Genomic DNA, 26,571 nt, shown 5'->3' with positions numbered 1-26,571 from the left:
GAACCCTTATTTTACTTATAATGGTCCCAAAGCACAAGAATAGTGATGTTGAATTCAGATATGCCAAAAAAAAAAAAAGTCATAAAGTGCTTCCTTGCACCTTTTTCAAGGTGAAAGTTCGATTTCATAAAACAATAAAACGTATGCCAAGATTGCTAAGATTTCATTCACATTCAAATAACTTTGATTATAATATCTTGTTATAATTGTTATTGTGGTGTAATATTTTTATATAAGTTTTATATAATTGTTATATAATAGTTGTCAATCTCTTACTGTGCCTAATTTATAAATTAAACTTTATCACAGGTGTATCATCCCTCGACTTATGTCTGTTCGAAGATACGTCCACGATCCCATAAAGGAATAAAGAACATTTTCGACTATACTTTCAAATAAGATGCAAGCGAGGGTAAAGTAAAAAGATTTCTATTTAGCAACAATGCATTCAGCAGCAACTTCCCTTAGCAGTCTGCATGTGTCTTCAACATTTCCTCTGTTCTGTGTTTGAGAAATAGGTTATTTGTGTATTTATCGATAAATATTTTGCGATATTTTGCGCAACATGGTCCCTACACACTCGATAAAAAAAACTTAGTCAAGAATCACAGCAAAAGAAGCAAGCAATTGATCTTGAAATGAAGTTGCAAGTTATAAAGCAACATGAAGCTGGTAAGCCCGTCAGTGTGATCGCACATGACTTTGGACAGTCGCATTCTACAGCAATGACCATTTTGAAAAATAAGGATAATATCATTGAGGCTGTAAAATGATCTGCTTCCATTAAATTGACAATAGTGACGAAGCAACAACAAGGTTATATCAGTGATATGGAAAAGCTACTTGCATCATGGATAGAGGGTCTGAACCAAAAGCGCATATCCCCTTAGCACTAAGACCATAACTCCAAAGGCACTAAGTCTCTTCAACATGCTCAAGGAGAAAGCAGGAACCGATTATGACTACGAATTCCATGCTTCTTCCAGTTGGCTGTTCATGATCTTTAAGCAGCATTTTGTGCTGCTTAATGTGGAAATGTATGGTGAATCTGTAAGTTCCAATGAGAAGGCTGCAAAGGTCTATGCCTAGTTTCAAAGCTGGATATAAACTGAAACCGTTTGTGATATGGCAGAGTGAGAATCCACGAGCCTTCAAAACAATCCGGAAGCATATTCTTCCAGTTCATTATCAGAGCAATAAGAAGTCGTGGATGACTCAAGAATTGTTTGAGGATATCCTAATCAACTGTTATGCGAGTGAATGGAAAGCTATTGTGTGAAAGAAAAGGTAGAATTTAAAATTTTATTAATTCTAGATAATGCTCCAGCTCATCCGTCTTATATCTGTGATCTTCACCAAGTTCAAGGTCATGTTTCTCCCTCCAAACCACTCCACTGATCCAACCAATGAATTCGGGAGTTCTTGCAGTGTTTAAGGCTATTATCTACGGAGAACTTTTTCACAAGCCATTTCTGCCACTGAAGAAAATAATCAGATTCTCATGAAATTCTGGAAAGCATTTGATATTTATCATGCTATTAAAAATATTGCTATGGCTTGGGATGAAGCGTCTTCTCAGTGTATGAGTGGCATATGGATAAAGACATTAAAAAGGTTTGTGTATGATTTTGGAAGTTTGAAGAAAATGAAAACCTTTGTAAATTGAGTGAAGAAATAGTGGGTCTAGCAAACAATCTGAATCTCGAAGTGAATGATGACAAGATAGTTCAACTCATAGAAACTGCCCCTGAAGAGTTGACCAACGAGGAATTTGTCAAATGGAGGAAAAACGTGTTGCAGAAGAGGAAAAATGAAGAGGGAAAAGAGAAACGAGAAGAGGTAATTAATTTACAGTCTTGCAGAAATGTTCTCTCCAGTTAGCGATGTTTTCAAAATGGCCTGTAGAAATGGTTTGTGGAAACTTTTTTGAAATCTGCAAGCATCTTCAATGATTTCCATACCCATTATTCAACGACGCTAGGTAAATCTTACTGCGTTCTTTCTCCCAAAAAATATTTAAATAATTTGCCTTTCATTACCTTCAACAATACACATAACAACAGACAGGATCAGATCTTTCTTCTTGAAATGACATTCCAAATTTGCTCATCCTTCAGAGTACAGTTCTCATCTGATGGTAGTCCACCAAAAAACTGTCTAAAAAAAGTCTTGAAGCTGTGTAGATCACAGCAACTTGGCAAATAGAGAATGTCTTCGACCACTCCACTGATCCACTTCAACTCTTCTCCCTCTCTATTTCAGCTCTGTCTTTTCTACAGCTATTTCTATGGATGCTAGTCCACTGAACTGACATTACTCTGCTTTCACTGAAGATGCTGAAACATAAGCAGCAGCATGTTGTTGGGCCTCTTTTTTTCTATTCCAGCTGCCTTTTTCTTTGGAAGAGCTCATGAAATGTTCTCTAACATCTACAACCTCAAGTTTTTCAAGATAAATAGCAATAAGTTCCATCTTTTTTTCAATCTTTGTCTGCACCCTACATATGGCACTAATGGGCTAAAGGTTCTGCCACATTTCATGTGGAAATGATATATATTTTAAAAAAGCATTTTAGAACACTTCTGATCTCTAGAGCAGGAAAAGCAGATCATACAGATTTCAAGATCTGCCTAAAGTACTAAAAGAAAATATGATGCTCATAACAGTAGAATTCACATAAAAAAAATAAAAGCATCACATTTTTTTTTTTTTTTGTTTTGTTTAATAACAAATTATTGAAAGCTTATCATCTGGGATGTCCTAATGGTTTTACTCACTGGTCTGATATAAAGGAAGATGGCATTCCTTTTTTGTGTGTGGGGGATGGAAGGAAAGGGGGATTCAGATCTTTTCAATCTGTCACTTTCATGTCATGCTATCTGCATCAAATCTGTATTATACCTCTCTAATTGTTAATGTGACTGAAATGAGCAAACACTTGCATCCTTAGCTACTGCATTTCTGCTGTTCTTTAATTTCTAGTATCATATTAACAGCAATATAACTCGACCAAAAGATAATTTATTACCTGCAATCATGTCTTTACAATAATAAACCTGCCTATTACCTGTAAAAGCAATTTTTCAAATACTACTCGCATATGAAAATTCATCTATGAGTTCTTACATATATCCATACTTCAGCAACATGATGCTAAAGTTCCCTTTATGAAAATATCAAAATATAATTCTTAGATAGTTTTTAGGATCAAGATAAAATAGTTTTATTAATTAAAATTCATATTCTGTTTTAATATTTTTAACTGGTAAAACACTAAAAATGGAAGATTTAACTAGCTTCTTACCTCTCCTTTCGGTATATCACCCAGGATATAGACAAGCTAGTAGCAAAAACATAAAGAATTATCTGTCTGATTTCAAATATGCAGTGGATTGAGCACAAGTGACATTCAGGAAGCCTATTAAAATAAATTCCATTATTCGTCAATTGAACACAGTCTATGCAAGTGACTGTAATAAAAATATTATACATATTACAATTTTAATATTCATTAAAAAAAATCTTGATGCATTTTATTCACTAAAAGGAGTGTTAGAACTCTTTTAGCCTTAACTTTTCAGATACAGGTAGCCAGCAAGTATCCATCCTTCAGCTTTCATGACAGCATTGGTTATCAATGAAACAAGGCATTTCAGGAGGGGGGGGGGAGAGTACAGCAGCCAACTGCCTTCATCTCATGGCTCTATACTCTAATACTCATTATTGTTTGTAGTAGTTTTCTATGGTCATTTTTTTGAGATGCAAAGTGTAAAAACCAGAGTTGCCAAAAGAGGAAAATCATGCTTGCCTATGATAGAGATAGAATAACAACAGCTGGCCAATGAAAAGCATAGAATTTCTTAAAGTCAGCAACTAGAACAAAACATTAAACAATGTTTCACATTTTATAATGCAAATGTTAAAATAAGTACCTTTATAATTATTCATGTTTGAATAAAATATTACTTCTCCCAAAGGAGGATTGGCAGAAGAAATGTTATAAAACAGCATGCAGAGCAATTCACTACAAATGTTTACTGTTATTACTTTGCTTATAGTTTTTTAATTAATTCATGCTATTTCCTGATGAAGTGTATCCAAGTTTTTTCAAGAAACTAGTTGAATTAAACATAATTTCTATGACTTCTTTATGAGGTTTAATACCAGAAAATAGTGATTCTAATCAATCTGTTGATTATCTTTAAATAAATTTTTAATGAATTAATGATAATAGCCTTCTGAATAAGGCTATTATCAAGTGGAGAATTATAGATCAGGGAGTGTTATTAGTGTCATAGATAAAGTAATAAGAAATTTTATAAGAACTGTTTCCAGGATTTCCACCTGATGAGCAAATTCAACAAGAGCCTAGAAGCTGGGATATTTTGTTGAGCAACAATTCCAACTCAGCAAATTGTAGCTTAATTATAAGGAGCTTCACAAATAGGTGAAAGGAAGTTATGATACAGTTATACAAGTCTCTGGTTAGGCCTATAGTGGATTACAGCTCACATTACACACTAGGGGTTTTAATCGATACAGTATATGTAACCATGGGGATGCATATGCTATGTGGAAGGTCTTTAGGGGGATATGAGGCACTTTAAAAAAAAAAAAAACATTTTGTTGCTGTATTATAGCAGGAAAGTACAGATATCTGTTCTATAATTAATTTTTCAATGATTAAAAAATCTAAAGTAAGTTTTAAACAGAATGCACCTCCTGACATGTATCGACTAATATCCATCAGGGCCACAACTAATTGAGAGCATGATGGAGTTCCAGCTGTGTGGCTTGACCTGTTTGCATTAAAAGTTAAAATTCAAACAGTTAGAACCATGAGGGTAGAATTCTCTGCTAAATTTTGGATTCATTTGTATCTTAAATTGTACAGTATTTCACCACCAGTGCATGCTTCTAGTAGTAAGACTTATACGTTGGTTAGACATAACTGGTAATTAATTTACGGAATTAACAATGCATATAAAGTATATTAATTAAAGATAACTTTAATGAATCACTTCTATATTTCGGCAATGTCACATTGCCATCTTCAGGAACATAAAGATATGGTATGTGCACTAAGGAACTAACAAAGCAAATGAGGAAGAAAGTAAGAAACTAATTTTGTTCCTAAAGTCCTAATGGTGCCCTCTTGCGGGCTAATTTGGTAGTCTTGGCAGTTGGGCTGAAGTTCTCATAAGAAAGTCTCCCAAATTTGGGGCAGTTTCATGCACCCAAATTTGTTGAGGTTAGGAACGTTTTTTAGAGCTGCTGAAGATTCTTTGAATAATCTTTCGTATTTAAACTTGCTGCGATGGATTATTTTTGTTTTCTTCCAACGAATTTTATGGTGGGTATCTAAGGCATGGTCTGCCAGCCCAGAGCGGCTGTACTGGTGAAACCGGATGTAGTCTTGGTGTTCTGAAATCCTGATATTTGTTGTTCTGCCTGTTTGGTCAAAGTAGGACAATTTGCAGCTGCAAGGGACCTGGTATACACCAGGTAGGTCTAGGGGAAGTGGTTGGTCTTTGGTAGAGCAGATAAGGGATGCCAACTTTTTATATGGTCTGTAACAGGAAGTAAGGTCATATTTTTTTGAGGATATTAGTTATTTTTTCAGAGGTGCCCTGGATGTAGGGGATAGTGATAGACTTGGCGTAGTCTTTATTGTGGAGGGGGGGGGGTTGTGGTTTACAGGTTTTAGTATTTTTTGGATTTTTTTGGGGTTATAGCCATTGGCTAAGAAAGTGTTGAGGATGTGGTTTAGTTCCAGTGATAGTCTTATTGATATGGAGCTCCATCTACAGCCAAAAATAATAAATATAGACCCTGATTTCACAAAACTAACTTCTTTCCAACAGAAAACAATTTTATTCATCTCGATAAACTTTTATTATTGAAAATTTAAATTTTAAATTTAATTAAAATTTAAAATTTTTAATTTAGTTATGAATCTAATATACTGTAAGTATATTAGATTCATATAACTAAAAATGTATTTAATAATTAAACAATGTTTCACATTTTATAGTGCAAATGCTAAAAAATAAGTACCTTTATAATTATTCATGTTTGAATAAAATATTGCTAATTCTACCAAATTGCCTTGGGGGAGGGTAGAGTATGCCACTGTCACTATAATTTTAAAAGGAGTATGCAGGTATACTCCAAGGCTATGAAAATAGCAGGAAGATTTAAAAAAAAACATCCTGAATAAAGAAGGAAGTTAATAAATTTAGTTTAATCCTTTATCCAAGTGAAAAGTTTGTGCCTGAGGTATCTTCAGGACTGAGGCAACTTGTGGTAAAGGTAGACTAAGATCTCATCACTTGTCTTAGTATCTCCCATAATGCAAAGCACATCTCCTTGCAGACATGTATAATGCTATGCATTAAGGGAAGGGCCACTACCCAGACCGGTTTCGACCTTTATTGAGGTCTCGTCAGTGGGAGCCAAACCCAGAGGTGGTGATACTAAGATGGAAGTAATGAAGAAGTCATGTTTACCTATACGAGTTTCCAAAAAGTGTCTCACCTTATTACTAAATTACTCTGGATTTAGAGAAAGATATTGGAAGTTTTTCCCACTTGGTTAGACTATAATAAATTTAGTTTAATCCTTTATCCAAGTGTAAGCAAACAAAGTTTGTGACTGAAGATACTTCCAAACTTCCAACATCTTTCTTGAAATACAGAGTAATTTAATAATAAGGTGAGATAACTTTCGGCAACTCATATAGGTAAATATGACTTCTCCATTACTTCCACCTCTGGGTCTTCCTCCCACTGACAAGACCTCAATAAAGGTTGAAACTGGTCTGGGTAGTGGCCCTTCCCTTAATGCATAGCATTATACATGTCTGCAAGGAGATGCGCTTTGCATTATGGGAGATACTAAGACAAGGAGTGATGAGAGCTTGGTCTACCTTTACTACGAGTTGCCTCAGTCCTGAAGATACTTCAGACACAAACGTTTGCTTACACTTGGATAAAGGATTAAACTAAATTTATTATAGTCTAACCAAGCGGAAAAAAACTTCCAACAAAAAGAAGGAAGTTTTCAGTTATTTAGATACACGTTGAAGAAAACTACAAATAAAATATGTTAAGAGATAACTGAAGTAGTAAAGCTAGTATGGTGGGAACTGGACTAAATAAAATTATATGGAATAAGAGAGAAGTTAAAATAATAAACTAGCAGTATACAAGGCTAACTGCCTTATATAATCAAACCAATTAAATTTATTGATCTGAGATCTGGGTTAGAAATAAAACACTATATTAAAGCCTGGAGACCACAGGTATGAGGATTCTGAGAATGAGTAGATGGCATTAGTAGCAGAATCATATTAACTCCCCAACTGACCAAGGTGGATGAAATAGCCAGCCCACTCGAGCTTTTTTCATGGATCAAAACTTCATCGGCGTTCTACCTTTTATCATGCCATTACCTCCCTCCACCGTTAATCCCTTTACAGCTATTTTAGAGTCATTAGTGGATTAACTGTTGATTAATGACCTTTGTGTCATCTGTCTTTAAGAGTACTGTCACTTGGAATTTTCTTTACCGTCCTAAGATAATTGACCCTTTTTTTGACACACGATTTATTGTGTCTCTTTCCAAAAACTGAAATGAATTTCACATGTGCGAAAGTAATCATTCCTGAAATGACCTCTGATCAGCCTCTGCAATGAATCTATTTAGTAATAGTAAATTTGCTGTATTTTATTCTTCAAATCAGTGCAATGGAACAAGACAACTTTATTAAGTTAAGGGGATAATAAATCCCGTATTACATTATGAGAAAATATTAAGGATAGTGATGGATCTTGCTCCACCTTTGCAACGAGTTGCCCTAACATTGTACTACCCAAGTGATGACTTGCCGATAGTTCTTTGGCATGAAACTCTTGGATTTCGATCTCCAAGTTTTGTACCCAGCTGTAAAATAATACGGGATTTATTATTCCCCTAACTTAATTTATATTGCAAAAAAAAAAAAAAAAAAAAAAAGCCTCTTGGCTCTTTATCGTAAAGATAATTTTATGTTTCTTCACTTTACTGACAATACAGAAGCAATTTTTTTCGTGGATTTTCAAATGTTTGTTTGCATTGAAAATATGATAAATATTTATATTTTTAAATAACATTTATTGAAATAAATATTATGATGTTTTGCTTTCTTTTGTAGCAAAATACCGTTATATGGATTATCACATTTAAGTTTTAGAAACTAATTTTTTTTGTTTTGTTTTCATGAATAACAAATGATTTTAAATTTCATTACTCAGTTTTTGATTTGCTAGTCTTTTTAGAAATTTATATCCAATAATAATTTATCAGACTCTTCGTCTTTTTTTTTTTTTTTGATGCACATTGCGATAATATCTAGTAGATAAACACCGTAGATACGTATGAAAGTTATCATGTTATGGAATGATTCAAAATTTATGCTCATTTTGAAGATTTTCTGTCCCCCCCCTGCTCCTTATCCTCTCATGGAACAATACATAACTACTCTAAATTTGTATGGGTTTGAAAGCCTTTTCCAGACAGTATTCAAAATCTATTACTTCATTTTACCGTTTTGACAAAAGATATAAGGCAATAATATTGTTGAACTGTGTAGCTTCTCATTCTGTACTATTTCTTTCAGTGGTGGCTAGTGAAAATTTTAAGTGAGGGGGTGCTGTGTACACAAAAACTTTTTTTTTTTTTATTTATTAACAAATAAATTTACGTATCAAAAAATTGCTTTATTAAAAATAGTTCACTCTCACCACAAACATGCACCAATAATAAAAGTTTCGTATCTCACAGAAATAAAGTGCGCAAGCATACGATACACTACCCAACCGAGCAGTGTTGGAATCACTTGTAACATGCAATGAGAAGTGCAAACAAATATCGGCAAGTCTAGATGCAATTGGCTGAATGTGATAATTCCGACACTGCATTAGATCGCAGTGCATTTGTTTTGTAATCTAAAGCGTTAATCAAATAATTCCAATTATTAATTATTCAATCAATGTCAAAATATAAGCTATAAACTTTAACATGTTGTAAACATTTTTATTATTTATAACACAAACAAAATTTAATTTTTCATTTTTTCCTTGGGGTTGCTGCAGTGCTTATGTATGAGCTGCCACTGATTTCTTTGCAATCTAATAAGAGCTGTTCTGCTGTCTGCTGAAATTATTTGAAATTTCAGAAACACTATTCTATATTTTCACCATGTAAAACTGTTTATATGCATATCACACAAAAGAAAGTTCAGTAATATTATTTTTGTTTCTATTTCTTAAAAAATCTAAATATTACTACTTGTACTACTGCTGCTGCTGCTGGTTGCTATTTCTGAAATAATCTACATCTTAGAAATACTTGATAATAATCCTCTTAGCTGGAGGAAAATCTAAAAGCTTAGATTACTCTCATTGCTACTGAAAAAGAAAAGAGGGAGCACTTCTCCATTAGTCACACTAAAGTGCCTCAAGCCGTAGCACAGAATACACCAAGAATATCTTGTATTAGCAGATATCCTAACACAGAAAGAGTGGCATTTCTTTTACATGCTGATACATTATTTATGCCAAAATAATTTCTTAATTTATAATGATCAGTTTCACTTTTATTATCGAAAATTATAAATTATTTGATACAATTATCTTGAAAAAGAGAATTGTCAAATTATTTTTAAAGAAAATAAGCATATGCTTTACATAATCTTTTTTTGGGGGGAGGGGTTATAGACCTATTCATTCAGCAGATATTTCAGAGAATTTATTTTATGAATCGTTCGCAAGACAACTGTTCCAAACATAAATCACTTGGGGAACATGCCATTCATTTTAGTGTAAAATGCAAATGTTTAGCTACTTTAACAATGCCACATATCTAAACTAGAAGAAAATGTCGTTATATCTGCTGATGTTAGAATTCTTACATAAATAATTTTTTCTGACATGATTTCTCTATTAGTTTATTATAAAACCTTTATATATATATATATATATATATATATATATATAATGTAGAAAGTTTTTACCTTGGGTGTACTATACGTTAAAAATACCAAGAAATTTTATATACTCGGCTTTAATCCTTTTTTCCCAAGTAAGCAAACAAGCCAAGTTTGTGCCTGAAGTATTTTCAGGTCTGAGGCATTATGGGAAGGGCCACTACCCAGACTGGTTTCCCTGTTTAAGTGCGGGGTTACCTCTCCAAACACTCATGGGATCCCACGGATCACCCAATAACGAGTGACCCGGAGGATCAAAACTCAGCGTTGTTCCCCCCAGTAACAGGCTCACCTCACCACCAAGCTGAGCCGCTCGTATTTCATCTGAGGGGTAACAGCAACAGCCATGCCTCAGTTATCTTCATGGGTTACAGCATTGGTATCCACCACCCCAGCTTCCAACTGGTTTCGACCTTTATTGAGGTCTCGTGAGTGGGAGCCTGACCCAGAGGTGGTGATACCAAAGTTGAAGTAATGCAAACTTATATTTACCTATTAGAGTTGCCACAAGGTGTTTTGACCTCATTAAATAAAAATCTCACGATGAGTGTGTACTATATGTTAAAGATGTCAAGCAATTTTATATACTTGGTTTTAATTCTTTTTTTCCCAAGTAAGCAAACAGCAAGCAAGCCAAATTTCTTGGTATCTTTAACATTATATATATATATATATATATATATATATATAAATCTCCCACATGAGAAATTTGGTGAACATTTTCACCTTGCCAACACACATCACATGAATGCTGTGTGTTGGCAAGGTGAAAATGTTCATGTTATTATTTATATATTTTATTTATTAATTTTATTTTTTATTTTTGGTGAAAGAGTTTACATATCAATTGTAGCATGTTTTCCCAATTGATAAAAATTGATATTTCATGGAAAACAGAATTTGAGTATTATGAGATAACATAAGCATATTCTGTTGATGAATATTCTGTAGATAATCGGAAAATTGTATGTTCTAATATTAACTGTTTTTCTTTCTTTCCTATTAGAAATAAAAATTTGGTAATAACAGTAATTAATCTCATTTTATTCATTCTTCCTCAGTGAATGAGAATAATATATTATTGTTGCGTAACTATTCTTATTATCATTCTTATAGAATTGAGTTTACATTTTGATAACACAATACATTTTCTGACATAAATTGATGCTTACATTAAAGTCCCATTATCTCACGTTTTGTAAAATACTACTACTAATAATAATGCTATTTGCTTTGTTCTATATTCCGGAAGTAGCCATATTTCTTGTTTTTGAGACTTTCATAGGTCATCCAGAAAAACGTTGCTCTGTGAAACTGTCATCGTTAGATTTCTGAAACGATAGAAAAATTATCCCAGTTTCATTCTTTTAGAAATTAAGGTTCTTTTCCCATGCAAAACAAACAAATCAGTTAGCGAACATGGGTTTCCACGTATGAGATATGTCGTCCATAGTATATGCCTCTAAAGTAGATGTCAGGAGATTGAAACAATTTTCTTCAAATAGAAAACCTGGGTTTGAATTTGATGTAGTACTATGAGAACCTTCATCAGGTCTTTTCAGCTGAAAGTTATACAGTCGCATACTGGGATGATGTTTTTTCCCTGCCAGGAAGTCGCGTTTTTCAACAAACAGGCAAAGCACTGGAAAATAAGCACACAATATACTTGTCTCATAGTTGCTTCTGCCATAATTCCAATCAAAAACAAAACACTGCCTTAGTCTACTCAATCATTATATAGCCAACAAAGGGTCACTGCTTTTTTTACTAAGTGGCGGTGGATTAAAATATTTAATATTGGCCTGATTTATAATAATCAGGAAATAATACATGTTTTTTCTGATTATAATTTGCTAATTTATAATAATAACCACCTAGTTTCTGTATCAAAAAATTAAAGCTATGTGGAACAATTGCTAGAGAAAAATAACAAATTAAATAAAAACTGCACCTATGTTTTATAACAGTTTTTGGGTGTGTGATAGTGATGCAGCAGGAGGTGGGTTAAACTATCAAAGGCGAAATAAAGTTCAATTCTATTGTAAAAATATGGAAATTAAATTTCACATTTGATGCATGTTAAGGTGACCAATCGTCCTCCTTTAGGGAGGACAGTCCTTTTGTAGGTTCTGTCCTTTCTCGAAAAGTGTCCTCCTTTTCGATATTTTAAAACTAATCTGTTACGTGTCATGTGACGGTACAGTTCGGAAAGACGCGATTATGAAACGCATGCGCAGGGCATAGGAGAACTTCACGTCTCGCACCATTGCGCACTTCACTTTGTTTACTTTATCTCTATGTTATACTTCGTGTTTATTTCTAACGGAAATACGAAATTATTTCTTTCTCAGTGAATATTATACTCAGGTAAGTACAATTCACGTTTTATTAATTCAATTTTATACAACCCTGTTTTCAACACAAGTGTAAAATAATTTAAATATAGATTTAGTAAAGTTTTATTGCTTTTGTTATTAAAGTTTTAGTTTTAATTATTAATTTTATTTATTCATAATGTGCTTGCATCGTTCATGTGGCTCTAAATTTTATTTTCAATTTTTAATTTCATTTAAGGGATGGAAAAATCAAGAAAGAGGAAATGCCTTTTCAACGATCAATTGAAAAAGGAATTTCCAATCCTCATATCAAAGAGAGACAACATTGTTTTCTGCAATATTTGCAGAGGAGAATTTTGTATTGTAGTAGGAGGCAGAGCAGCTATAACGAAACAATTGAACACCAACAAACATAAGCAATCATTAGATGCATCAGCTTCCAGTAATAAAGTAACCTATTTTTTTAAAACTTCTAATTATTCTGAAGATGAAAAACAGCTAGCTGTAATGGAGGGAACATTTGCATTTCATACCATAATTCACAATCAAAGTTTTTGTAGTATGGATTGTACAACTAAATTATTGAAAAAGTTTCACAATGCTAAATTTTCATGTGCCAGGACAAAATGTGAGGCTATTATTAAATTAGTATTTAAAAATTACTGTGATAAAATGCTTGCAGAAGACTTGAAGAATGCAGCATTTGTAACGGTTTTATCTGATGCATCAAATCATAATGAAATCAAATTGTATCCAATACTAGTAAGGTATTATAATATTACCAAGGGTATTCAAGTAAAAATTTTAAATTTAGAATCCATTGAGGGCAAAACTGTTGAAATTTTGTCAAACCACCTATGCAGAATAATAAATGAAAACAATTTAAAATCTAAAGTTGTTGCACTAACAGCTGATAATACAAACACAAATTTTGATGGGTGAAGACGCAAAGGAGTGAATAACGTCTATGTAAAATTACAAGATTTACTCCAAAAGAAAATACTAGGAATAGGTTGTAATGCACATATTTTGTCAAATGCAATCAACACAGCATCATGTGCCATGCCAATTGATGTAGAAATAATAATAATGACAATTTATTTGTATTTTGGTCGTTTTACTGTTCGTGTGGCTACTTTAAAACAATTTTGTGAAGACGCAAATGTTGAATACAAAAAAACTTTTAGGATATTCAAAAGTTAGATGGCTCGCTCTAACACCGAGCGTGTTTTACAATTATTTGAGCCTCTCTGTTCATATTTTTTAATTTTAGACAAATGTCCAAAAATTCTGGAATCTTTTTTCAATTATGAATTATCGGAGATATTAATGTATTTTGTACATAATCAGGCATCTATTTTCCACAAAACGATTCAAAAGATTGAGGGTGAACATATTTCAGCTACAGAAGTTAGTCTTATTTTGAACGATTTTGTCCTTCAATATCAATCACGATTTGAAGAAAAATTTATTCCTTTAATAATAAAAAGAAAATTGTCAAACTTAGAGGAATCAAATCTGGGCATAACGGAAAAGTTTACCAAAGAAGTGCAGAATTTTTACCAAACATGTTTCCAATATGTCGAAGAATGGTCTGAAACAAATATCACAGGAAATAACAGTTTTCAATGGTGTTTTTTGACTTCATCTCAAGTAAATTGGGCAGATATTGAAAATTGTGTTGAGTTTTTATCGAAAGAAATGCCTGATAAAATCGATGACAATTGTCTGCTTGAAGAAATTAGAAAACTGAATGTATATTTAAATTCTGATAAATTAGAACAATGGGAAAATCAACATGTTGAAATTGATAAAAGATGGGTGGAAATATTTAATCATTTCAAAAATGTACACATTCCATATGAAAATTTAGTTATTCTTGTTGAATTTACGTTGTGCTGCCCTGGAACTAATGCAGCAGTTGAAAGAGTTTTTTCAATTGGTAATGATTTTTGGACAAGTGAGAAATCAAGATTGAATGTTGATACTCTAGCTGCAGCACTTACCGTAAAATTCAATATGAAGAATATTTCTTGCTCCGAAACTTCCAATATATTGTTAGAAAATGATATATTGACAAAAAATATTCATTCAATGGAAAAATACTCGTTTAATTAAATAATTAAAAGGGATGTAAGCATAATTAGTGTATTTTTGTTTAAATTAATAAAATGTTTCATTTAAGTTGTACTTTTTTCTTAAATTTTTTCGTCCTCCTTTTCATTGAAAAAAAATTGGTCACATTATGCATGTGCAAACAAAAGTATCGCTTACTTTATTATTGGAGCATAATATCTGAACTAGCAATATATGCATATCAATTTAAATCATAACCGTTAATTTCATTTTGTAATGACCAATTATACAGGGAAACGAAGAAGTTGAAAGTGCGAAGAATAGTAGATTAAGATATAAAGATAAAGAAAAAAAATTTAGTGATATGATTAAAGAAAGCAAAGTTGCCAAAGTGCGTCCTTCAGGAAATCTATAAAGTATTCTTCGAAATATGATTTTGAACAAAAATAAAAATAGCATAATCTAGAAAGTCGGCAGCCGTTTTTTTTTTAAAAATAATATTTCAAATAATTATCATGAATTAATTTCTTCGAGAACAAAGAAAATGTTTGGTCAAGTAAATTTGGTGCCAAAAAGTTATAAATGAAATTAGTCCTCCAAGGCAATATTTAAGTGAAGAAACTATGCAAGGATCTTTATTTTGTCCAGGCATTAAAATTGTATTGTAAAATAAAAAGGAAAAACAAAAATAAAATAATTTCTATATTTTTAGTCTATCGAATATAAATAACATTCAGTTACTCGGTATAGAACAAGGAAATGAGTTTCTTGTTATATATAGGCAACTGAGACACAGGCATGAAGATGAGATAATCAGATTAAGCGTTCTCTTCAGCATGAGGGATTATCACACATTCTAAAGGACATGACGGCCAAATTGCACTTCTTATCCACGTTCAATCAACAGGTGCTCTGAATTGGATTCAGATTTACTGGGATGTCTACAGATGTCCTAGCCAGTTGGGAGATTAAAACAATGGATATTAGAAAGGACCTTCACATTGTTAGAATTCAGGAATGTGTGAGCCGAGCTAATCTTAGGCATTAATAGTCAAAAACAAGGTTATCAATTTTTTTTTTTTTTTGCTAAGACAGTAGGAAAAAAGACCCAGAAGAGGAAAACTAAGACCTAGGTGGATTGATACAGTAAGAAGTGCCATAGAAGTCCAAAATATAAGATCCAACAATAATGGAGTCCTGACAGATAACAGATTAATTTGGAAGAAAACTGTCAATAGGAATTGCATAATGGTGTAAACTTTTCATATAGTACTACCATAATATTCTGTAAACTCCCCTCCCAAAGGATACATATCAAGAATTTAATGATTACAACAGAATTATTAAAGCTGATAAGGATAAGTAGTCAACTGAATAAATTTATATGGAATAAGAGTGAAATTAGCCAAAACACTGAACTAGCAGTATACAAGTGTTTAAAATAAATCAATTTTGACTTGTGCATCTGAGAACTGGGTTAGAAATACAACAGTTGATCAAAGATAAGAGTTCTGAGAAAGATTAGCGCAGTAAACAGATGACACCGATGGCACAATCACATTAAAAATAAGAATATTAGAAAAAATCTGGCATTGTTCAGGAGTGTCAAGTTGTAGAGTGATCAATGCGAGAGAGAGAGAGAGAGAAGAAAGGTTAGTAAAATAGATCATTTTGGACAGAATAGCAGGAAAAAGACCCATGGGATGACCAAGATATAGGTTGATTGTTAGTATTCTAAGGTCCTAATTACACTAATTATTGCCTTAGAAGACTGAAATATGTAAAATCTGACAATACTCCTGACAAATAACAGATAAAACTGTTGATAGGAAGTTACTAATGATGTTAACTTTTTTTTTTTTTTTATGTAGTAGTAGTATCATAATATCCTATATCCCTTCCACCAAACCTGAGATTGCATATCAGGAATTTGATGATGATTGTGATTAGTTTCTTCTAAGCTAATACATCATGCATCCAGTTTTATTATTAAGAGAGATCTCCAGGAAGTCAGGGGCTCTTCAAGGGAGGCCACATACTATCATACTTCAATTCATTCACACTGCTTGCACTCACAACATCCAATGGCAACCCATTCCAATCATGCACCATCCTATGAGAGAAAAATTTAGCCCTTACCCCCCCTTCTTAGCAGCATTCATTCTCAGCTTCCAAGGATGCCTTCTTGTCATTTCCCCACCCTCCATAAATTGAAATCCTGTATGAGCCTTTCAGAAGTTTGTAAGTCTCAATCATATCACCCCTCTTTTTCCTGTTTGCTAGTGTCTGTAGTCTACAAATTCTCAATCTCCCTTCATAATCAGTATTCCACAATCCTTATATCATTTTTAACATGCTCCTTTGCACTCTCTCCAATATATCAGAATCACAATGGAAACCAGGAGACCAGACCTGTGCAAAATAGTCCAAGTGAGGTCTTATCAACACCTTGTAAAGATGCAAAATGACATCCTTATATTTGCAATCTTTGCTACATGGCTCATGAACTTCAACTTCCTATCTACTAACACTCCAAGATCCCTAGTCTCATCAGTTTCTTCTGACATAATCCTGAATATAATATGACATTGGATATCTAATCATGCCGAAGTGAATGACTTTACATATACTGACACTGAACTGACATCCATTTTCCCATGCCCACAATTCCAGCCTATTCAAATCATTCTGCAAGTACTGCATATCAGCAGTATTCCTGATTACGCTGCCTATCATTGCATTATCAACAAATAGCTGTATGTCACTTGTAAAATCATTCCCAATATCATTAACATCCAGACTGAATAACAGTGGACCAAGCACTGAGCTTTGTAGTACACCACTGGTTACCTTAATTCTTTTCAGAATCACATCCCATGTATACCACTTTCTGATATCTGTCAGTCAGCCATCCTCTTATCCATGCTAATATTATATAACCCAAATCCATTTTCTCCAATTTATGCAATGGTCTACCATGCTGTATTCTGTCAAAAGCCTTAACAAAATCCAAAAGTATCATTGTGTATCCATTCTCCTAGTCTAGTTAAATGGTAACATTGTTATAGAATGTGAGCAAGTTGCTAAAATATGACCTTCCCTTAGTAAACCCATGTTGTTCATTGCAAAGTAGAGATTCACTATCAACCCATTTCTGAATGCAAGCCCTAACCAATTTTCCCAAATTCTTTACCACCATGACACCTGAGATAAATAATTGGTCGATAGTTGGATACATCAGTCTTTGCACTACCCTTGTGCAATGGGATTACCATACATTCTTTCCACTCTGGCAAAATCTTCCCTGTTCTGAGACTCATATTAAACAGCCTGGACAAAGGAAAAGGCAGTTCAAACGAACACTCGTTTAGCACATGTGCTGATATCTCATCAGTCCCTATTGCTGAATTCTTATTCAGTTTGTGCAACAGCTCCAATATCTCATCCTCATACACCCTGAGTTTCTTCATCCAGTGAAGAGGTAGCAGTGAGCTCAATGTCGTGTACACCAGCTTGATAGCTTTTAACAAAATGGGCACTCATTGGTTGAACAACCTCTTCTGCATCTGTAATCCTCATGCCATCTGTATTTAGAATATTCATTTTATATTCTTTCATATTCATTCTTTCTTTTACTTGCAACATATTGATTACTGACACACTAAAGGTGCCATAAACTAAAAAAGTTTGGGAAAATCTGAAAGTTAGATCATTATTCATGTAGATAAAACTCTTATTCCACTGAGATATTGTATGAACTTATTAACTTAAATCTATTTTATATATAAAATGATTTAATAATTTTCCATCTAAAGTAATTTTATATAGATTTTTTATATAAACTTTATACACGTTTATGAAGAAAGATCAAAATGGATTACAAATACCAAAAGGAATTCTTGTGGATTGTCTTTAGCATGAAGAGGGAGTTTCTTTTCATGTTCAGACTTAGTTTCCATAAAACAGTTGTGCTTATAATTTTCATAACGTACATCATCCTTATTGACACGGTATGCCATCCACATCATACATTTCTTATGAATCTCTTACTTAATAAGATTACACATCCATTTGGCTCCAACCCTATTTATTCTTTGAACTCTCTAGAAACATTCTGATATCGCATTATTTAATTATTGTTTAAATGCTTCCCATGCACTATCGATATTCTTCCTATCCAGCAACTGATCACATTCCACTGAACTTAGTATACTCCTCAGTTGGTCATAATTTCCTGCTTTGTAGTTCAGCATGTAACCTTTTCTGAGTAGAACATTCATAAACTTATCCAACCGGAAGAAGAATAGTTACATCCTCTGACACTATAATCAAATCTAACACTCTGACTTTGAGTTCCTTCTGTCACATGCTGCTTGAGGAAGTTGTCCCGCAACAGCTCAATAAATGCATTTTCATTCTTCTCATGAGATTTTACTGCTACCCAATCAATATTTGGATAATTCAAGTTTCCCATGATGATTACTCTTTTTGCACTCATCTTTTCTATTTGGTGATGCATTTCTTCATCACTAGCAGCCAATCACTAGGTCTAGGGTATCATAATTTAGAGTTGACTACTTACCATTAATTTAGAGTGGCAAACTAGCATTTAAATCGCTAGTTAATAAAAGTGAAGATCAGTCTTTCCCAGCATACTAAATGTGTGATAAAAGCCAAGCTTTTATCACACATTTCATCATGCTTTCATGAGATAATTAATACTGTAATAGGGCTTTGCAATTAACCTGTTGAAAACAAGATAAATTTGAAGAAACCTCATGAAGAATTCCAAATCTGGCAGGATGTTTAAACAATTTGTCACCATATATTCCTTTTTTCACTTAGTTTCTACCAAGATATATGCAAGAGTTTTTAATTAAGAGTCGAGCAAACCAATTACATGCTTCCTGTTAGCCATGAATTACATAACTTCCTGCACAAGATGTCTAAAATGACATAGTATGTATTAAATGCATCATGTTAGTTAATGAACTGAAACCAGCACATATAAGCTATATTGCTGGTTCCCAAACTATGCACTGTAGCACTCTGGAGCCACAGGATAATTTAAATTTCTACAAATTTCACTTACTTAAATTTTAAGTAGTTTGGACTTAACTACTTAATAAAATGTTAGATATTTCTTTTGGTCTAATGGCACCATGAAAAAATTACTGAGACACTAAAGGTGCCATAAACTGAGAAAGTTTGGGAAAATCTGAGAGTTAGATCATCATTCATGTAGACAAAACTCTTATTCTACTGAGATATTGTATGAACTTATTAACTTCAATCTATTTTATATATAAAATGATTTAATAATTTTCCACCTAAAGTAAATTTTAGGTGAAAAATATACATTTCATATAGATGTATATAAATATACATCTATATACATTTTATATAGATTTTTTATATAAACTTTATACACATTTATGAAGAAAGATCAAAATGGATTACCTGTAAGTACCAAAAGGAATACATAGCACAAGTGGTTCTAAGCAGTTATATACAGATATAATCGAGGCGAGTACAAAGAGTCCAATTATAAGATACACTGAAAAAATAAAAAGATACATATTGGAATTTACCAGAATTAATGAATACAGTAAAACTTGAATAATCTGATTCTCAAGGAAAGAGTAACCTATTTCATACGGTGAAAAAAAGGGCAGAAAATGATAAAACACATCAGTTTTAAGTAAGTAGGATGATATTTATCTTAGCATAATTAAGAGGCTAAACAAGTCTAGTATAATAAAGAAATAACTTCATACATTTAATAAACCAAATATATGCAAGATAATAATAACAAATAAAAATTACTCTGTTTTGTTAATCAGTGGAGAATGCCATAAAAGTGACAGTAAATATCATATACTAGATGCAACCAGAATACTTTTGTGCACTGAGAAGATTGTTTTTTTCATGTGCCTCCCAACAGTTAATTCCTTAGCAACATGTCTAAAACAAAACAGTTATGAATCTTTTACACCTTCCAGGTCCCCCTCCCCCATTGTTTTTTTAATTTTCTAAAATCTCCACTTCCCAAAATATTTTTTTTTATGAATCATTAATAAAATTACCAATTTATTTAATGGAGCTGAATGCCCAACTTTACATTAATCTATAATACAAGAGAGAGAGTAGCCATTAACTCAGAGAATAAAGCAAGAAGTCCAGTGGCAAATATAATCAAAATCAAACATGGATGTCGGGGATTTTTTTGATTGTATTCAAACTCGTATTATAATACCTTGGCAAAAAAATAAAGGCAAGAGCTTCAGATTAGCAGGGAGAATTGCAATTAACATATATTTATATATTTAAGACTATAAGTGTAAAAACTTCACCAAATTAATGAAGGAAATACAAATGGGCCATGAAGATTATCCATATCAATAAAGGCAGCCTAAAATGGAGGGAGGAATCATAATAGTCGTCGAAACTGGTTATATGAGTGTGGTTGTAATTAACCCTAAAGGGTTATCCTATTGACTTTGTCACGTAAAATTAATGGAGTAAACCTTAAGTTAGGTGCAACCATCCACACATCACAATTCTGTGAGTATGATCATAATATAATTGAGTCAAAACAGGAGGGAAAAAAAAAAAGAAAAGAAAGAAACTGTTGTGTATGCGAAGTATTAAAAGAAATAATTAACTGTTGCAAAATATGGAAAAGTAAACTGAATACAGTAATAAAACAAAAACTAATGACAAAGAAGGCAAAAATAACAGATTTGTATTATTTTTGTTTATTGCGGAAGTTACCACTACTTTATTACAATCTTATAAGATTTCACAACCTGATAGTATGATTTTGCACACACATGTACAGGGAGCATGAGAGAGAGAGAGAGAGAGAGAGAGTGCTTGGAAAGAAGTACAGCAGACACCACTGTGTAAGGAACAAACAGTCATGGCACCCACCTTAATGTAGGGCCTCCTTTTGCTGTAATGACTGTAGCAACCATATGGGGTATACTTTCCACAAGTGTGCAATAGCAATCAATGAGAATTCTGGACCATTCTTCCTTTAGGCATGTAATGAGGTCCTAACTGTTGTGGAGCAGACATCACCCGACACTGCAGTGCATCCCACAGATGTTCAACAGGGTTGAGATTAGGACTCTGTGGTCAAGTGTGTTGATGTTCATGTCCACAAACCATGAAGTTACAGCAGCAGTAGCCTAATGACAGTGCATTGTCCTGCTGAAAGAGACAATGGTCAGTTGTGTAGAAATGCCACAAAGTAGGAAGCACTGCATTGTTCAGAATGTTCAGATACCCCGACTTACACGGTTTCTTATATGCATGTATTCCCGTCCCACTTCATGCCTCACCACTAGTCGTATCTTTCAGGTGCCGGCTGCATTCGCCAGTGTCGCACATGCTGTGAACAAGCACTGACGTGTTTCGCACAGTCTCCATTCATACACGATTTTTATAGTCTACAAACCTTGCGATTGTTTAATGTTATGTTCTTGATAAAAATTTTATCACATAAAAAATAATAATGTCATCCAAAAGAAGCATGTCCGATTCTTCTACAGCTAGCAAGAAAAGAAAAACATTGACTTTGGAAACAAAACTCAACATTATTAAGGATTTTGAAGGGGGAATGAAAATTTGCGAGCTAGCAAAGAAGTTCAATCTACAGGAATCCACAGTAAGAACAATCATAAAAGAAAGGTTTACAGATTTTGGAGGACATACATTCTAACGAGGAACGAATTGTTGCCACAAGGCAAGGAATAAAAAAATTATTAGCTTGCTATGAAGAAATTTTGCGTGACAAGAAAAAGACATTATGCCGTCAGACAAATCTATTAGATTTTATGAAACCATCGACATCGAAATAACTTTCCTTTTTTTTTTATGTACGAAAAACTACAATTATGATTATATTTCTTAAAAAATATAGGTGTTTTTTAAACCTTTGGTCTCAATTGTATGTTTGTATATATAAATTACATGCAAAATTATACCCTGAGTTATGCAAATTCGACTTACGCGCTTTTTGTTGGTCCCACCTACCGCGTAACTTCGGGGTTTTACTGTACTGCAAACGGAATCAAAGATGACAAAGGCAACACAAATACTGAAGATAAAGATATTCCAGATGTTTGGAGTGAATACTTTGAAAGAATGTCAAATGAAATAAGCAGTGACAGAACAGCAACAGAAAACATTGATAATGAATACAAACAGGAGTATACACATCAATATTTTTGAGGTAGAAAAATCATCAGGAGTGGATTATACAATATAGCAGGAAAAAAAAAGTGCTCAACTCCATAACATATATTATTGTAGCTATTCAGTACTATACTGTATTTGAACAAAAATGTGAGACTGTGCTGCATAATTCAGAAGGCCTGGTCAGAAATTTGAATCCCAGAAGATTGGAGTAGAGCTATCACAATCCTAATCTGCAAAAACATTAATAAAACTGAATGAGAAAATTAGAGAGGAATTTCTCTACTAATGTCTACTATTTTTTTATTATCCTTCCAGGATAGGATTTATGCAAGCATATTGGAGAAGAGGCTGAGAAAAATTGTGGAAGAGACACTTGGAGAAGAACAAGCTGAGTTCAGCTAAGCTTGTTCTTCTCCAGCAGAGTTTTTTTAGTGAAGATGAATGTGCAAAGGACCCAATAGTTTCAAAATCATGGGAATATAACAAGGATCTGTATTTAACTTTTGTAGATTTGGAAAAGGCATATAAGATGCAGAGAAAAGCTTTTCAAAATACTATAATTACATGGTGTAAATGGAACATTACACACAGCAATATGTAATCTATAGTCAAGTTGTAAGTTAGCAGTTAGAAATGAAGGATATACAGGAAGATGGTTTGATGTAATATGACATGGTACAAGGTGCACACTATTTCCACTTTTATTTACTATCAACATAAGATAACATTATGAATGAAAGTAGAATTAAACCCAATATTAGAATTACAGGTAACAAACTTAGCTCTTTGCTTTATAAGGATGATGATGTGCTCCTAAACAAATAATTAAATGCAAGTCTCCAGGATTCTCTAACTAAATTGAATGACAACTATAAAAAATTCTGCATAAAAATCAGCAATAAAAAGACCAAAACTATGAAAGGCAGGAACAGAGAAAACTTCAAATGCATTCTCAATGGAGAACCTATAGAACAAGTAAAATATTTCAACTATTTAGGCACAGTTTTTTAGTGAAGATGGCAAATTAAAATAAAATCACACATATCTAATGATGTCAAGTGTTCTCCCAGCTGAAGTCTTTCGCGAACAAATTTTAGATGAGATCAAGGAAAATCATCAGATGGTTCCTCAAGTGATGGAATCAAAGACTGAGATGTCTTAATAGAATCCCATAATGAAGATTCTGCTTTCCAAGCCATTCTGGAATTTGTTCCTCAATATGATTAAGATGTTTTATTACATCTGTAGATATCTTCTGATCATCTTTCTGGAGATGAAATGAGTGAAGAATTCATGGAATTCTTCCTATTATTTTTATAAATTAATGGAACTTCTAACCAGAACAGAAGGTTGAATTACCCAGAGGCATAATAAAACATCTGAATCACATTGAGGAACAAATTCTAGTTAGCTTTGCTTGGAAGGCAGAATCTCCATTATTATGATGAAGATCCTAGATCTTATATAGAATTTTGAAAGAAAATTATATTTTAGGACTTCTATTTAACTCATATCCACAATATTGCGATAAAATGATACGTTATTACATCAGTTCTATTACAATCAGGTTTCAAACATTATTAGGCATTTCAAAATCAGAACAGACTTCTTACTAAGCAATCCATGCTTATTTGTGAAGCCAAAACATATTCTAAAGTTTCCAGGCCATAATGATCTTTGGTGTGATTGCAGTGTGCCATATTACAAAAAAAAAAAAAAACTGAACAAGTACAGGGTGTTCGGGATAAATTTGACAGTTTCGTAAGGAAAAAGAAAATCTTCTTTGTATCTATTAAATTTAATGAATTGACAAAAAAACATTACAGGCAGAGTTAATTACAATACTATCAACAAGATTTACTCAAAATAACCACCATTAGCATCGATCACAGCTTCAATTCTGCTTCGGAACCTCGAACAAGCTGATGCTACAGTCTCCCTGGGAAGGGCCGCAAAAACTGTTTTAATTTTATCCATTAACTGGGCTTTTGTATTACTGGAAGTGCGATTGGTGTCTTTTTCAACTGCGCCCCATACAAAATAATCCATGGGGTTAAGGTCTGGGGAGTTTGGAGGCCAAACATTTGGACTGGTGAAGTCGTAGAAATTTTCAGACAACCCTTTTTGACTTTTTCCAGAGGTGTGGCAAGGGGCCGAATCCTGCTGCCATACATACGGCCTACCATTGCCTACCCTTGTTATCCAGGGCTTGACTACAGTTAGCAACTCCACGAACAAAGCCCGAATTCCAATGCCAGGGTTCTTCAACACCTGTTCCTGCAGATTTGCGAGGAATTCTGCTGTACGAACGCAATCAGATCGTCTGCTAGGGATCTTTCTTCTTGCTACATCCTCGTAGTCACCATTGCAAGTCTCTAGTTCATGCCTGATTGTTTTTACTGTATTCAGGGAGCATTGGGCAGCAGTTGTAATATCCTTATTTTGATGGCGGGCACGAATCATCATGATACAAGTTATTCTCTTCCATGATTCAGGTGTTTTCCAGCTATCCATCCTTTCTGACATCTTGTATGTGAATGAAGAAGGGTCCAAACTTTTAAATGAAGAGAAGTGTGTGTTAATACATGTAACTTACGGAAAAATATAATTAATTATAAATATGTCAAATTTATCCCGAACACCCTGTATGTTCAGTACTCAGAACATGTCAAAGACATGTTCTTCTTATAAGCTTTCTAGCTGGATATATAATCTTTGGCAGACTCAAACTAAAAGCAGTCCACAAAACATCAGGTTATGTGGAACACCTCAGATCCTAACCTTATGTTACTAGGAGGCCAAAAGAAAAACATAGAAATGACCATAATTTACCTAATTCCAAACAATAAGAATATAAACCCTAGTTTAAGCTTATCAGACTATCACTCAGCTATGATTCAACTACTGAAAGTGAAAGCATTAAACACACTCAACAATGCCAGCATTCTTAGAGCACATTTTGAACAAATGCAATCCATTCATGTTAATGACAATCAGAAGTTTATATTTCTCTGAAGATTTTTCCTCTCTGTATAATTGCAGAGATCAAAGATATAAGACTGTTGAGTACGAAACTAATTGTGTTAACTGAAATGAATAAAAAAAGTTAATTCTGATCACCTCATGAGCATTCACTTGTTGATTTGATATGTCCAAAGACAGTGGAAGGATAGAACTAGATAGATTCCTGAATGGACAAAAGGAAAAAAGTGGTCCTTTGTAGAGCACAGGAATGTTGCTACAGTCAACTTTCACTGTGGCAAACTTAATTGTGTGTTCTATGGCAGGACCCACCATAGAATACGCTGAAAGAAAGCCACTTTCTGCCCCAGTCCTGAAAATATTTCAGGCGCAAACTTGTTTGCCTACACTTGAATAAAGGATTAAACCAAGTATATAACTTCTTGGTATCTTTAATTTAAAGCCACTTTCCATCGCAGCAAATATAAATATGAAAGACTTTTTCTTGAATCTGTTTCTGCCTTAAGAAACTATCCTAATCTCAACAAATTTGGCTGCATAAAACTGCCTCAAACTTGAAAGATCTCATCCTCCATATTTCAGCCCAACAGCCAAGGAAGTCCAATTTAGCCACTATGGCAATTTGGCTTTGCTGAAACACTGAAAGTATTGTTTAAATTTATTTTGGTTAATGTTAGTCTACAGTGTAATTTCCTTAAAAAATACATTTATGAACAGTCGATGTATAAGCCTTACCACCAAATATAAATAGTCCAACAAATCTAGACTTGTTCATTAGACAATTTATTACAGATAGAGGGTTCCCCACCTCTTTTTTTTTTAATATATTATATATCAGGAGTGGCCAAGACATCGATCGCAAGGCACCTGAATGTAGCAAATTAAACGAATAAATAGATTGAAAATGAATAGATAAATGATAATCAAAATTAATTGATAAAAAAA

At 33.3% G+C, this 26,571-nt stretch overlaps 1 protein-coding gene across 1 annotated transcript in view; it reads right to left on the bottom strand.

Moving 5' to 3' along the window:
• Positions 1–26,571, bottom strand: part of LOC150101162 (signal peptide peptidase-like 2B) — a 183,884-nt gene that overhangs the window by 92,770 nt on the left and 64,543 nt on the right. Inside the window, exons 7-8 of the mRNA XM_090401377.1 lie at positions 19,900–19,996; positions 3,305–3,418 (exon numbers count right to left, since the gene is read on the bottom strand). Coding sequence (XP_090257503.1) covers positions 3,305–3,418; positions 19,900–19,996 — 211 coding nt within the window. The remainder of the gene's footprint in view (positions 1–3,304; positions 3,419–19,899; positions 19,997–26,571) is intronic.

Source organism: Typopeltis vanoorti, chromosome 12 (assembly GCF_054136105.1).
Source record: "Typopeltis vanoorti isolate ZY-2024b chromosome 12, IOZ_Tvanoo_1.0, whole genome shotgun sequence".
In the NCBI taxonomy this organism is placed as follows: domain Eukaryota; kingdom Metazoa; phylum Arthropoda; class Arachnida; order Uropygi; family Thelyphonidae; genus Typopeltis; species Typopeltis vanoorti.
This window is presented reverse-complemented; position numbering and strand designations above follow the sequence as displayed.